Source organism: Lates calcarifer, linkage group LG19 (genome assembly GCF_001640805.2).
Source record: "Lates calcarifer isolate ASB-BC8 linkage group LG19, TLL_Latcal_v3, whole genome shotgun sequence".
Classification (NCBI taxonomy): Eukaryota; Metazoa; Chordata; class Actinopteri; family Centropomidae; genus Lates; species Lates calcarifer.
In genome coordinates, this window is record NC_066851.1 from 8,471,083 (window position 1) to 8,483,686 (window position 12,604).

At 40.8% G+C, this 12,604-nt stretch overlaps 1 protein-coding gene across 1 annotated transcript in view; it reads left to right on the forward strand.

The window, feature by feature from the left end:
- The window catches only part of col12a1a (collagen, type XII, alpha 1a), a 55,738-nt gene extending 45,844 nt beyond the window's left edge, over positions 1-9,894 (forward strand). The window contains 15 exon segments of the mRNA XM_018697805.2: positions 189-266; positions 1,139-1,183; positions 1,185-1,226; positions 1,716-1,769; positions 2,252-2,347; positions 2,753-2,806; positions 3,741-3,794; positions 4,086-4,139; positions 4,702-4,773; positions 4,887-4,922; positions 5,024-5,090; positions 5,185-5,367; positions 5,683-5,760; positions 6,939-7,109; positions 8,978-9,894. Coding sequence (XP_018553321.1) covers positions 189-266; positions 1,139-1,183; positions 1,185-1,226; positions 1,716-1,769; positions 2,252-2,347; positions 2,753-2,806; positions 3,741-3,794; positions 4,086-4,139; positions 4,702-4,773; positions 4,887-4,922; positions 5,024-5,090; positions 5,185-5,367; positions 5,683-5,760; positions 6,939-7,109; positions 8,978-9,126 — 1,233 coding nt within the window. The 3' untranslated portion in view covers positions 9,127-9,894.
- Positions 9,895-12,604: the final 2,710 nt, after the last annotated feature.

Here is a 12,604-nt window from a genome sequence, read left to right on the forward strand (position 1 = left end):
CTCTTGTGCGTAGATGCACAATTAAGTTTTAACTGCTCCCAGTGACTGCTGGAAGGATGAAACCCCTCCATCTTTCTGATTCTCAGAGGGGCTCATTGTTGTCTGTTTTCAACAGTGCGCATTTTCATTGTGAATGGGAGCCATTTGTAACACCCTACAATGTTTTTCCCCCCTCTTCTGTTGTGTAGTTCCAGCTCCAGATGTTCGACATTATCTGCAGCTTGAGCTGGATCAGCCGAGACAGATGCTGCGACCTGCCAGCCACAGTAAGAACAAGTGTCATTGTGGAATCATATAAGTCAAAAGGTCATTTACAGGTGCACCACTGGATTATTTTTCCAGTTCTAGTTTCTAGTACTAGTAAAAGAAGACCATTAATTATGTTGTATATACTGTGTGCATGTATACCTGCTTCAGGGTTTACAGTCTAGGTTGTATGTAAAGTGGTATGTGATCATTAGGTGAAATGCATGGCTGATGGCTAGATTGCTGTTTGAAAAGAGAGTGCCTCAGCTGGCCTGAATAGGACCTTGTATCCTGTGTAATTGTGCTAATCGGACTGTAGCCAGCATGACCTCCCGATTACATGAAAACAAGTGCTCCTTCAGATCACAGAGCAGACAGTAAATCATATTTATTTGGATACACTATGTTAAATACCGGATGCGGGCACATTTATCCAATTATAAGTAATTCATCTATAATTTGCATCAGATATTAATGCATCACATCAATGACTGCAGTGTTATGTAACTCCTAATGTCAAAGACTCATTTCCAAAAATGTGGACAGAGCTTGCAGCTGTCTCTGAGTATTCGGTCTCAAAGCCCCCCTCACTGACTCTGCTGATTCCAGCCACATTTCGGCATGAGCCACTGTTCCATCATGACCTTTGCGGGGGTTTCTAAACTGTCTCCTCTTCTTAAACTACAAGCAAAGTCAAAGCCAAAGTTTGCCAGGATACTGTCACAAAATGACATCCAGGATTTTCAGTTTTACCCCTTGTATTGTGTAGATTGCCAAGACATGGTCTCAATTATTAATGGGTGTAAAAGGGACTGTTACGCTACTCCTCCCAATTGCATTCCCTCATTTATTTCTCTTTTTTAATTTCTGTATCTTCTGTCTTCCTTTTCAGAGAGATGAAGCCAAGTGCCCGGCCCTCCCCCACTCGTGCACATGTCACACAGGACAGCATCGGCCCTCAGGGACCCCCTGGACCTTCGGTAAAGACACTATCCAGACACATCCCACTACTGTATTGTGCCATCTTGTTTATCTGCACCTCTTCTTCCTCTGACACCTGATAATTCTCAGAAGTCATACATGCTTTTCTGACTCTGTGACTGCTGTGTTATAATGAGCGTACAGCTATAAAGACCATCTTGACATTTGCCTGCTATACAGCTTGAACTACAGTCAACTGAGGATGTCCTTCGAATCAGGAGTAGTATTTTCTTTTCCTCTGGAAAGAGCAGTAGAGGATGAGACCAGTGGCATGCAAAAAAAAGTGGGCTCAGGGAGAAGTGTCAAAAGATAAATGCCTGTCGGAAAAACAACAGTTAAAAAAGTCTCAAGGAGAAGTCTGGAATATGTGTGCTTGGTAACCTCACTAAGCCCCAGCAAGGATTTTGTAGGGCTTGGGGTTTTAGGGCTTTTGGAATCTGCTCCTGTTGTTACACTCACACAATGTTTTTGTCTCTTTGCCTTTCCAGGGCAGCCCAGGTTCTAAGGGACCAAGAGGAGATAGAGGAGAACCTGGCAGTGCTGTGAGTTACACTATACATCACTTTAAACATGTCATATATTCTTGTCAGTGTTTTTTTTTTTTTTTTCTGTTCTTTTACAGGCTTTAATTTCATAGCTCTTTTTACTGTAAATTAAGTGTTAAGCAAATAATCTGACTCTGTTCATAGCCAATGAAGCTTGCTGCCATTATCAGTAATGGTAAATCCACACATAATAAACGTCAACCTCTCATTGCCATGGTATTTTAGAGGCTATTATTGCTCCGCACGGAAATTACACACATCTGAATCCAGTTATTGAACACTGCTGTATATTTTTCCACAACTTGATTTAAAGGGGAGCCTATGTCAAGTACCTTAAAGGCCCGTTTCCCAACACTGTTAACATTCATTTTCTATATCTGTGCAGTAAAAAGTCTGATTAGGCCTGTCTTGGGGGGGTGGGGGTGTGTAAGAGATTGGCTATGTAACAGCTTTTGTTTTATGTCTGGGTAATGGTGTAGGGTTCAATGGGTCCACGTGGTGAGGCAGGACCTCCAGGCCCAATGGGACCGCCGGGTCCACAAGGCCCTAACGGACTGTCTCTACCTGGAGAACCTGTAAGTTTACCTATACTGCAAATCTTCCAGTATATGACATTAGGAACACAAAACAGAGAGAGGAAAAAGTGTCTGTGGTAGAGGGATTTTAATGTATATTTCAGACACTGTCAGTTATGATTAGTGCTCATATGTGCTGATATGAATGTGCAGTTTGTGTGAAAGTTGATATACAGTATTCTCTGTTGAAGATGCACCAATGAGTGGGATTTACAACTAGAGTCAAAACACATTACACTCCCTCTGGTTTGAGCCAGGCTACTGCTTTTTTATTTTCTTACCTGCAGATGTTCTTGTCAAAACATGAAATCAATCACAATCACAGGCTGAAAAGGATAAAACAAAAACTAAAGCGTCTTGAAAACCTCTCTTTTCCTCCTCCTTCTCCTCCTCCTCCGCATTCAGGGTCGTCAGGGACCAAAGGGAGATCCTGGAGACCCGGGACTTGCTGGTCTGCAAGTAAGTACTCCCCTCTTATTTTGTGGTTTATGAACAGGAAACAGGAGACTATCCATAGAGAGAAGTGCATACTACTGGAGCCTGGATTTGGTCCACATGGCAAGATTGAAACCACACTCAGAGTGGGAGGTTTACCATGCCATCCTCAGGGGAGACCCACACTCTAAAATCAGCCCCTTTGATTGACAAACAGTAGAAGGCCGCTGATGCAGTTAAATTATTATGAAGTATAGACTCTTGTTACCAAAGGGGAAATAGGGAATGGAACATGTTCTTCTTCCCCAGCCTCGTAATTGAAGATGACTGTGACTTGGTGAAGATTTAAAGGCTCAAGTCTGAGCATCTTTGACTTACAGCAGATGTCATTTGGGGGAGCTCTTGGATGAAAAGGTCAAAGTTAGGACTTCTTAACTTTTAGCTTCTTCAGATTGTTCATATCACTAAATCCATTTTTCATTCCATGGGAACTTTTTGGGGCAAGTGTATTTTCAAGCGCGCTGGCATTACATAGCCATCTCTTGGCCGAGCAGCCGTTCATTCATCCAGCTGAGGTCATCCAGCCAACTCCCACCATTCAACGGGAGGGAACATCAGCGCTGGATATTCTGGCCTCTGAATAAGCAAATTCAGACATGGGAGAATCTCATGATCTTCAGAGCTTATTGGCAGCATTCTGTTGGTTACCTCACATAGTAGAGCTTACTATAACAGCACTGTCTATCCACAACTCAAGTAGACATGATGTGTTAACTGACAAGAGAGAGATTGTTCCAGTTTTGAGTAACAGGGTGATATATTATCTTTGGCTAAATAACTAGGAGACTGCAGGTTTTTTTTCTGTTAAGTTTAGTTCTACAGAGGCATTGGGGAGCTGTATAAATATGTTGTTCCTGATCATTAGCATTTGATTAAGTGTGTCTGCTTTTTTTCCCAGGGTCCTCCCGGGCCACGTGGTCCTCTGGGCCCCGTTGGACCAAGCGGAGCGCGGGTAAGATCTACCTCCAGTGTACACACTTGTGTTCAGATCCTACAAATGGATCCAACACTCACTTAAGCATATATTCTGCATGTGATCACCCACTTAGCTTGTCGTGTACAGAAGTCCTGCCGTTACACTGCAGGTTCCAGGTTGCGTCAGCCAAAATAGTACTTATAAATGTAATTTCAAATGACAGGCTGGAGGCTGAAACTAATATAAAGTCATGACACTGATGTATTGCATGAGCAGGGTCCCAGGTGTGTTGTAACCCACATGTGATTGTATGTTGTTTCTACATAGGGGCCACCAGGAAAGGAAGGACCATCTGGACCCAGAGGCCCGCCAGGGCCCATGGTGAGTGAGTGTGTGTGTCTGTGTGTGTGTGTGTGTTTGTGTTGTGCAGGCAAGAGCCAAATAAATATTCCTTGGAGCGTGCTTTACTTCCTGATATATCTATGACAATTTCTCCTCTGGCTCTGCAGTTGCACTCTGCTGGAACAGCACATAAAACAGAGTGCAGCCTCCACTGTTACGAGGGTGGTGCATGCATCTAGTTTTCTTCTTCTGTGGTTTGGTGGAGGTCTGAATCTACTTAATCCAGCCGTCATGCCAACAGGCAACATGCCAGTATAGAATTCACATGCACTATACCATCCTGAGCGCTCCAAGAGCCATTAGCAGTGCCCGATGGCTGGTGTGTGTGTGTTTCCATCTCCTCTTTTAGTGTTCTTGGCAGCTTGTGCCACACACACCCCCCCCCGTTCCCAACCACCCTACTACAGATGTCAAAGCATAGATCCCAACTTAAAGCTTGTTAAGGCATTAATAGGGAGCAGGAGTTAAACGATGCAGTTATGTTTACTGTGTAGTAATTTAAAATAAACACTACACTTTCTGTGCTTTTTCCTTTTTTCAGGGAAGCCCTGGAAATCCAGGTGTACCAGGAATTACTGGGAAACCAGGAAAACCAGGAGACCCAGGAAACCCAGTATGTATGACATAACAAGGCACAAATTGATGGCCACATGACAGAGTTTAGGGAAGGACAAAGTGAAGGATGATGTCACTGCTTGGTCTAACATATATATTTTTTGTTATCAGGGACCTGTTGGCCTTAAAGGAGAGAAAGGAGAGAGGGTATGTATTGCTTTTTACTGAATGACTCACACACCCATTATCATCCATCATCAATCAGAAAAGCAGTGCCACATCTTCATGAAAATGTCTTTGTTTTCCAGGGAGACTTTGCATCCCAGAACATGATGCGCTCCATTGCCAGACAAGTTTGTGAACAGCTTGTGAACAGTGAGCAAAACTTTTCTTAATCCTGAGGGAATTTTTATAGTTGTTAAAATGCACATCTCATCAACGTCCAACTGATTTTACTCTTCTTTTACAGGTCAAATGAGCAGAATTGATATGATGCTCAACCAGATTCCCTCTGGATATCGTAGCAACAGTCCAGGGCCCCCTGGTCCTCCTGGCCCCCCCGGCAACCAGGGATCCCGTGGAGAGCCTGGGCAACCGGGTCGAACTGGTTTCCCTGGAAGCCCAGGTTTACCTGGAAATCAAGGAGAAAGAGGTACATCATCTCTCCTCTTTTTTCTCAAGGTTTGGTAGTTCTACAAAGCAACAAGCTGAGAAATGATAAGCAAATGGTGAGCAATGAAATAATTAAGGTCATGGTGACATCGACTCTGTAGACTGTGGTGTTGGTCCAACATGAATGGAATAACAACATAAGTGCATTACCTTGTGTAGTCTACACATGATTCAAGTTAGCATCACAAAATATTATTAAATCATGAATGAATTTCTCCTCTCTCCTGTTCCTTGTGTCATACATGCCGTTTACATGCCCAAAGAGATTTTTTTTTCTTTTCTCTGGTTTATGTAGGTTTGCCAGGAGAGAAGGGAGAGAGAGGATCTCCAGGAAACAGTGTCAGAGGACAAAGAGGCCTAAGTGGTCCACCAGGTAACACGGTTCCCCTCTTTAGCCTGTTTTAGTTAAATCTCCCATCACAATGAGCCAGGAAAACACATTTCGTGTTGAACATTGCTCTCCAGCAGCTGCAGACAGTTTGCTGGTGTCCCACTGTTCTATTACAACTTAATCTTCACAATAAAGCTGAGTTCCATTGTGACAGCTTTTTCACCTTTTTTCTGGGCTTTTCTAGGACACATGGTACTCCCACTCCTCCAATTAAAAGGACACATTCCAACTAGAGGCTAAAATTTACCTATAGTATATATGACCTAGGCACCTTTGCTTGGGCAGCTGCTCCGCATAAATTCTTTGGAAAGACCCCAAACATATTCCCAATTCTTTCCTTTCTTGAGGATTTATGTCTTGTGTATATTGAGCTTCTCCAAACACAGTGCACATTTGAAATATTATCCGGTAAATGGAAGATATTTGCAATCGTCTGTAGGGAGACAATTTCACTGTGTACATTTTAGACAATCTCCAGTCAGTCTTCAGTGAAGGTCATGACGCATTTTTAGAAACCATTGTTAAATAAACGTTATTAGACTTATTTGTCAGTTTGAAAAAGGGCATAGCCTTTCCTCAGTTGCAAATGACATCTAATATGTCTTCTGTGGAAAACTCACCACTTCAGAAGATTTCCTTTCCCTAGGGATGCTATTGCAAAACAACAAGAACCTTGATGTCTACCCCACAACACTAAACACTGACATGTCTGTTTCTGTGAATGAAGTGAGAAACAACTGAGGACCAGAGGGTGGAAGTCCACACTGATGAGTCACTTTTTTGTGTGTGCATGTGTATGTGTGTGGGAGAATTGGATTGTTGTACAATGAGCTTTCTTTGGTGGCTTCATTGACAACACATGGGCTCACTTAAGAGAGAGAAAAAGAAAGAGGGGGAAAATTCCATCCTGAGTTTTTACCGTCTAGACACACGGGGCCAGGGGGTAACTCCACACAGCCCCAGACTCTTTTTTTTTTTTTTTTTTTGGTCCAGCTTTTTAATTGAGTCATTGTAAATTTTGAATTACAGTGCTGCAGCCCCGTGTTACCCCCACCATTTCTCCTGAAGATTTACAAGTGATATCAGTGGGTTTCTGTGCTGAGCTTCAGAGACTCCCCTTTTTAAACTGGCCTCACTCACCTTCCCTTTCCACTTTGCAGGGCCACCAGGCGAGTCAAGAACAGGACCCCCTGGTCCTACTGGCTCTGCTGGGCCTCGTGGCCCTCCAGGTCGCCAGGGTACTCCTGGGGTGAGGGGACCACCAGGACCCCCTGGTTACTGCGACTCTTCTCAGTGTGTTGGCATTCCTTACAATGGACAAGGATACACAGGTACACTCAGTGCTGCCTAGGTCCTGCATGGTACTACATTAGATAAAAGACTAAGTGTATGCAGACTAATGACATTTGCAACTCAGTGCACTACCTCTTTCTTTGATAATGTATGGAGATATGAATGTAAGTGTTCCACAGTAGTGAAATTGAGCAGAATGTTGTTAACTAATTTTCAAGAGTTTTGTTCGCTAAGCTCCACCCCCTTAGTTACAGTTGCCATGCCTATAAAGCTTTTCATTTTCACATGGCACATATAATGCAGTTTAAAATAATAAAGATTGCAGATTTACCAACAAAATTTGTTGTCATTTTTGAAACAGAGGTAGACAAAAGTAGGTTTGACATTTCTTTTGATTTTGTTGGCTGGAATGACAGCTGTCACTGGCAAATTTTATCCACTGTAGCTAGCAAGTGAATTGAGCTAACATTAGCACCAGGAGTTGTCTGAAAACTGTTTGACAGATTACTTTTTAATGTTTCTAGCTGACCTGTTTTAAAATGAGAACATGATAGAATGTTATCTCAGGAAGATAGCTAGCATCTTTAGTAGTTGCTAGTGTAGAAGATGTATAAATAAAGACATAGCATTGTTATTATTCTTAAATGGTTGTGCTTAATTGGTTAGCTTAGATAATTGGCCAGCAAGACATGTGGTGAAAGCTTGACAGACCTGCTGTGGCTAGTTACTAGCAGTGTTGCCAAGTTGCTAATAAGAAAGTCACTAATTGGTAACAGTGGTTACAATTGCTAAACTATAATTGGACAATTGCTGTTTGGGGGAGGGGTTTAGCGAACTATGAGTCTGGAGTTACTATATTTCAATACCTCCATACATTTGATGTACAATTTTAAAACTGGCATGTAAAGCATTCTAGCTAGTGGTGTATGATGACTCACATTCAATCAAATAATATGCTAATAACTTTGTTCCACAGAATATACTCACACGCTCTTTGAACTATTTTCAGGTTTGGCATAGTAAACGTTCTAGGTCACCTGTGCCGCTTACACTTTGAAGGCCTGTTTCTGAGATGTTTGCCCATTTGCTATGGGGCATGTAAGGATAATCACCATGGACATAATTATTGAACATTAAAACAAACGTGACAAAAGCCAATAAAAAAAAAAAAAAAAAAAAACAGAACGGAGTGGACTGGCACTAACATCATTTCACAGCTACAAGCTACAGTGATGGCAACCTGCTGGCCTGTTTGCATCTTGAACCACAAACCGTTGGGAAATCAAAAACAGAGACTGAGCATTTCTACGAAGGAAGGAGCATGTACAAATACCACCCAAAACAACTACTAACAAAGTGGATTTCATAACTGAAAGCAATGTTAATGTAGAGGTGATATGTGTAAATAAAACTAATTTTTTTTTTGCCTTGTAAATGATTGTATGAACCAGGACAATTCACTAAAAATCAAGTTAACATCTGTATTGAGCTTGTGCCTCATAACCCTCTGCTTACTTACCACCAGCATAACCTGTTTATGACGCCTTAAGTGACTTAAACAGCTCTGGCCAGACTGAAGCATGTTCCTTTTGTACTTTTAATCATCATGTTCTTTGTGTATGTTGGCCAAATCAGTGCTAAATGTTGCTCCCCTTACATTTCCATGTGTTTTTGTAGTATCAGCTGGTTATTTTACTATGTCTTATTATCCAATTGCTTGATGGATTTTATTGTAAATGTCACCACAACAGTTTTTTTATTTAGCTTTTTTTGGTACTTTAGGAAGCAATAGTTTGACACAGGGCATTTTTTGGAAGTCCATAGTGCAATATAATTTAAATTGTGCATGCAAAAGTTTGTAGAAGGAATCATTTTTTTTGATTGGCCATCCCGAATACTTTTCTAGCCAACCGCTTCCAGCCTGAACCCGAGGTAGTGTCTATACCTGTGGAGCCAGCTGGCGAGTTTGAGACAATACAATCACCCGGTTACTCACGAAACCAACGAGGAAAGAGATCACTACCAAGAGACAATACAGACACACTAGCATCATAGCTATGATAAGGAGTTCTCAGAAAGTGTAATATTGAAATGACTTACATCATCACTTAATGTGAGGACGAAGTGATATTCAGAACAAAACTAATACTTATATGGGTTTGATACCCCTGGCTATATTGAACATATATTTTTTTGACATGAGAAAGTTTAGCAAGATGACTACAAACCTACATGTTCATTCATTACAAACCTGTGTGCTTGCTAAGTGTTTCCCTTTAAGTGTCTGCTTGTAATATAACTGCAAGTGTTTACTGGACTCCAATGTGTAATGCACTAATCATGTGAAAACCAGCAGAAAGTATGTCGAAGGAAGTACAGTACGTATGGTTTTGGACACTTTCACACTATCCATGTTGTTTTTGTCCAGTTTCAGTATGTAAAGCTGTTTCAGATACTCCACTGTCAAAAAAAGGACAACTAATTTGATCCCCAAAGATAATGTTCATTGTGATGTTTTGTACGGCCTGTAAACCAAATGATAATCTGACTTATTGTAACAAACCAAACTTTTTTTGTTTTTATTTTCTTTTTGTTACCAAAGATGGAATTGCATGTTTGTGTTGTATATTTACTGAGGATTTCTAAGTCAGAATATAGTTGTTGTTTTCTATCAATGCAGTTTAGATTTGGTTGCAAGACTATGGACATAGAATTGCTCTTCTCATGTTTTAACTGCACATTTTGTGAATTCCACACAGCCTTATTTTCTTATTTATTTCTGAAACAGAAGAGGCATTTTTCAATAAAACTACTGAAAATGTAGTATTTGTTTTCATTTTCCAGTCATTTTTGTCTTTGACTGATTACTTCAACTTCTCACATTATCAGCACAGAACATTGTGTATACAGCCAAAACCACTTTTTGCACATTTATTACCAAAACAAAAAAAAAAATAAAAAAATAAAAATTGAAGGTCAGATCAACAGCTGCTGTCTAACCATTTTCCTTTTTCCACTAAATTCCTCTAGACGAAAGAGAATTCATTTGATCTCGAGTGACAAAACCTGTTCTTCCCAACATTAGGCCTTGAGGAGTACGCTTTGAAGTTTGAGCCTTTATTTATTTTGACAGCTCAAGATATTTTTGGGCCATCCAGAATGTCAGATTGTGTCAGGGCAACAAGAGGAGAAAAGAGGGAGTGTGAAAACAAACAGCTCACAATACCTAACTTTTCCAGCATGTGAACAACATCAGAGTCTTTTACATGCACCCACTTGGCTTTAATCCTATCAGCCTGTAATGATTATGCTTAGGTTTCCATGAGGAAACAATGCAAATGCAACTGTGCAGATACCAGATCTGGAAAAACTCACAGATTTCCATCCATTAAACATAACTAATGATGAAATAAGAGATATATGAGGTAAGGAACAACTGACGTCCTTTCTCCTTATCGTGATGAAATGAAAGCATGCCTGAGGAGGAGTTTTCACAAATGCCAGAGATCAACTGGTATGTGTGTGGGGTGGGGGGTGAGGTATTGAGGTCAAGATCACCACTGCAGGAAGGGAGAGATCCTGTTCAGAAACCCTTTCATTTCTTACCCTTATTTCCTGATGTGCGTGATCAAACCATGAGGCACTTTTGAAATATCTGGGAACCTCAAATAGAGTTTATGGACGTTTATATTTCATGAGAGAGGGGAATACTTGCAGGTGAAGTACAGTATGAGTGTCTGAACAGCTGGTACATGTTAGTCATAAAGGAGGTGGAGGGGAGGCTGTGAAAACACTTTGCATCCAAAAAAGAGTTTATGTGAGAACAAATGAAAAAAAAAAAGAAAGAAAAAAAGAACTGGCTGCCATGTAAATCTCTCTTTAGCAGTACATTGTCATATATGATAGAACATAACAAAACCCACAGCTATGGTCTCAGTGTGCACTTTATGGAGTGGCTTTTCTATAAAGCTCCCTTTCATTTATAGTGCTTACCTCAGAGCAACTCTCGCTGAGACATATCGGCCTGGTTGAAATATGTTCACACCTGTTATAAGTGATACGCTGTTCAGACTGTGTCTCAACATCAGGCTATGATTTTTGTTTTGGCGTCATTCTATGACTTTGTCCAAGACAACACTGAAGCTTTTAATCCCCCCCCCCCTTTTTCCACCACAACCAATCACACTGTGTTTCCCTCCAAACTCACAAAAAGCTGTCTTCAGTGATGCCTGATACCATCCTCACTGTAACCCCGTCTGCGTTCTGTCCACTGATTTCTTTGAGTTTGTTGACAATCCAGCATGCATCTGTGTTCACTTTGTGGCAAGAGTTTCAAGTGGGCTGCTCCAGAGTCTGCGGTTGTTACAGATTTGAACTAACTCCTGTTTTATCTCCAGTTGTCCTATTGCAAACAGCAGACTAAGCGTCTCTTCCACAGCAGTTGGTTGGGTATGTAGCATTTAATTCCAAAATTAAGACTTCAAGGAAAAGTTGACATGCATAACATTTACAGAGAGTTAGATGAGAAGATCAATACTGCTCTCCTGTCAGTACAATAAATACGAAGCTAAAGCCAGCAGCCAGTTAGCTTAGCTTAACTTAGCTTAGCATAAAAACTGGAAATGGCAAGTCCTTTTAACATTCAGTTTTTGACTTGCTATAGAAACAGCTAGTCTAGCTCTGTCCAAAGGTAACAAAATCCATCCCCATCTTCTGTAGGTCACTAGTGTGCATTAGAAGTGCTGATAGAGCAGATCTAGGCTAGCTGTTTCCCTCTGTTTCCAGTCTTTATGTTAAGCTAAGCTAATTGGCTTCCATCTGTTTACCTGCAGTTTGCAAATGGAGGTTAAAGGGTTTTACTCATTTTCTTTAAGTACTGTGAAAGTTAGAGATTCTCAGACTCTCTAGTCTGACGTCTCACATTGTTGCAGTATAGAAGCAGCAAATTCATATCAGCCGTGTGATATCAGCATTGGCATGTCAAAACACAGCCAGGTTCAAAGAAAGCAAAACTCACCACAGCAATTCATCAGTTTTTGATTTACTGAAGAGCTGTGTAATAAAGTGAAAGTTTAAAGAATACTGCATGACATTTTTGTATCTTATTTAAAATAATTTACAATACATAATTACATTTCATGCCATTAATCAAGCAGGTAGTTTTATGGTGAATTCTTGAATTCTTGAGTTTTATAAGCATTAAATGCCATAATACAAATGAAACCATGCATGGGCATTGGGCCGCACATGAGATGAATGAGTCTGGTCCTGAAAAGTAATCAGAAGTGACTGAAAAGTAAAATTTTATTTGGACTTTTAGGAGCGCCATGAAAGCACTAGCATGAGAACTGGTGGGATGACAGATGAAATAATGGAGATCACATGCAACAGAATGTAGAAACATGTGGAAAGTTTTCATATTTTCATGAAAACATGTTGTAGCTCTGCTCATAATGTAACCTGCTGCACAGTACATTAATCATTACGATGCAAGCCTTACATAGAGAGAGTGAAACATCCCCCTGGCAAGGGA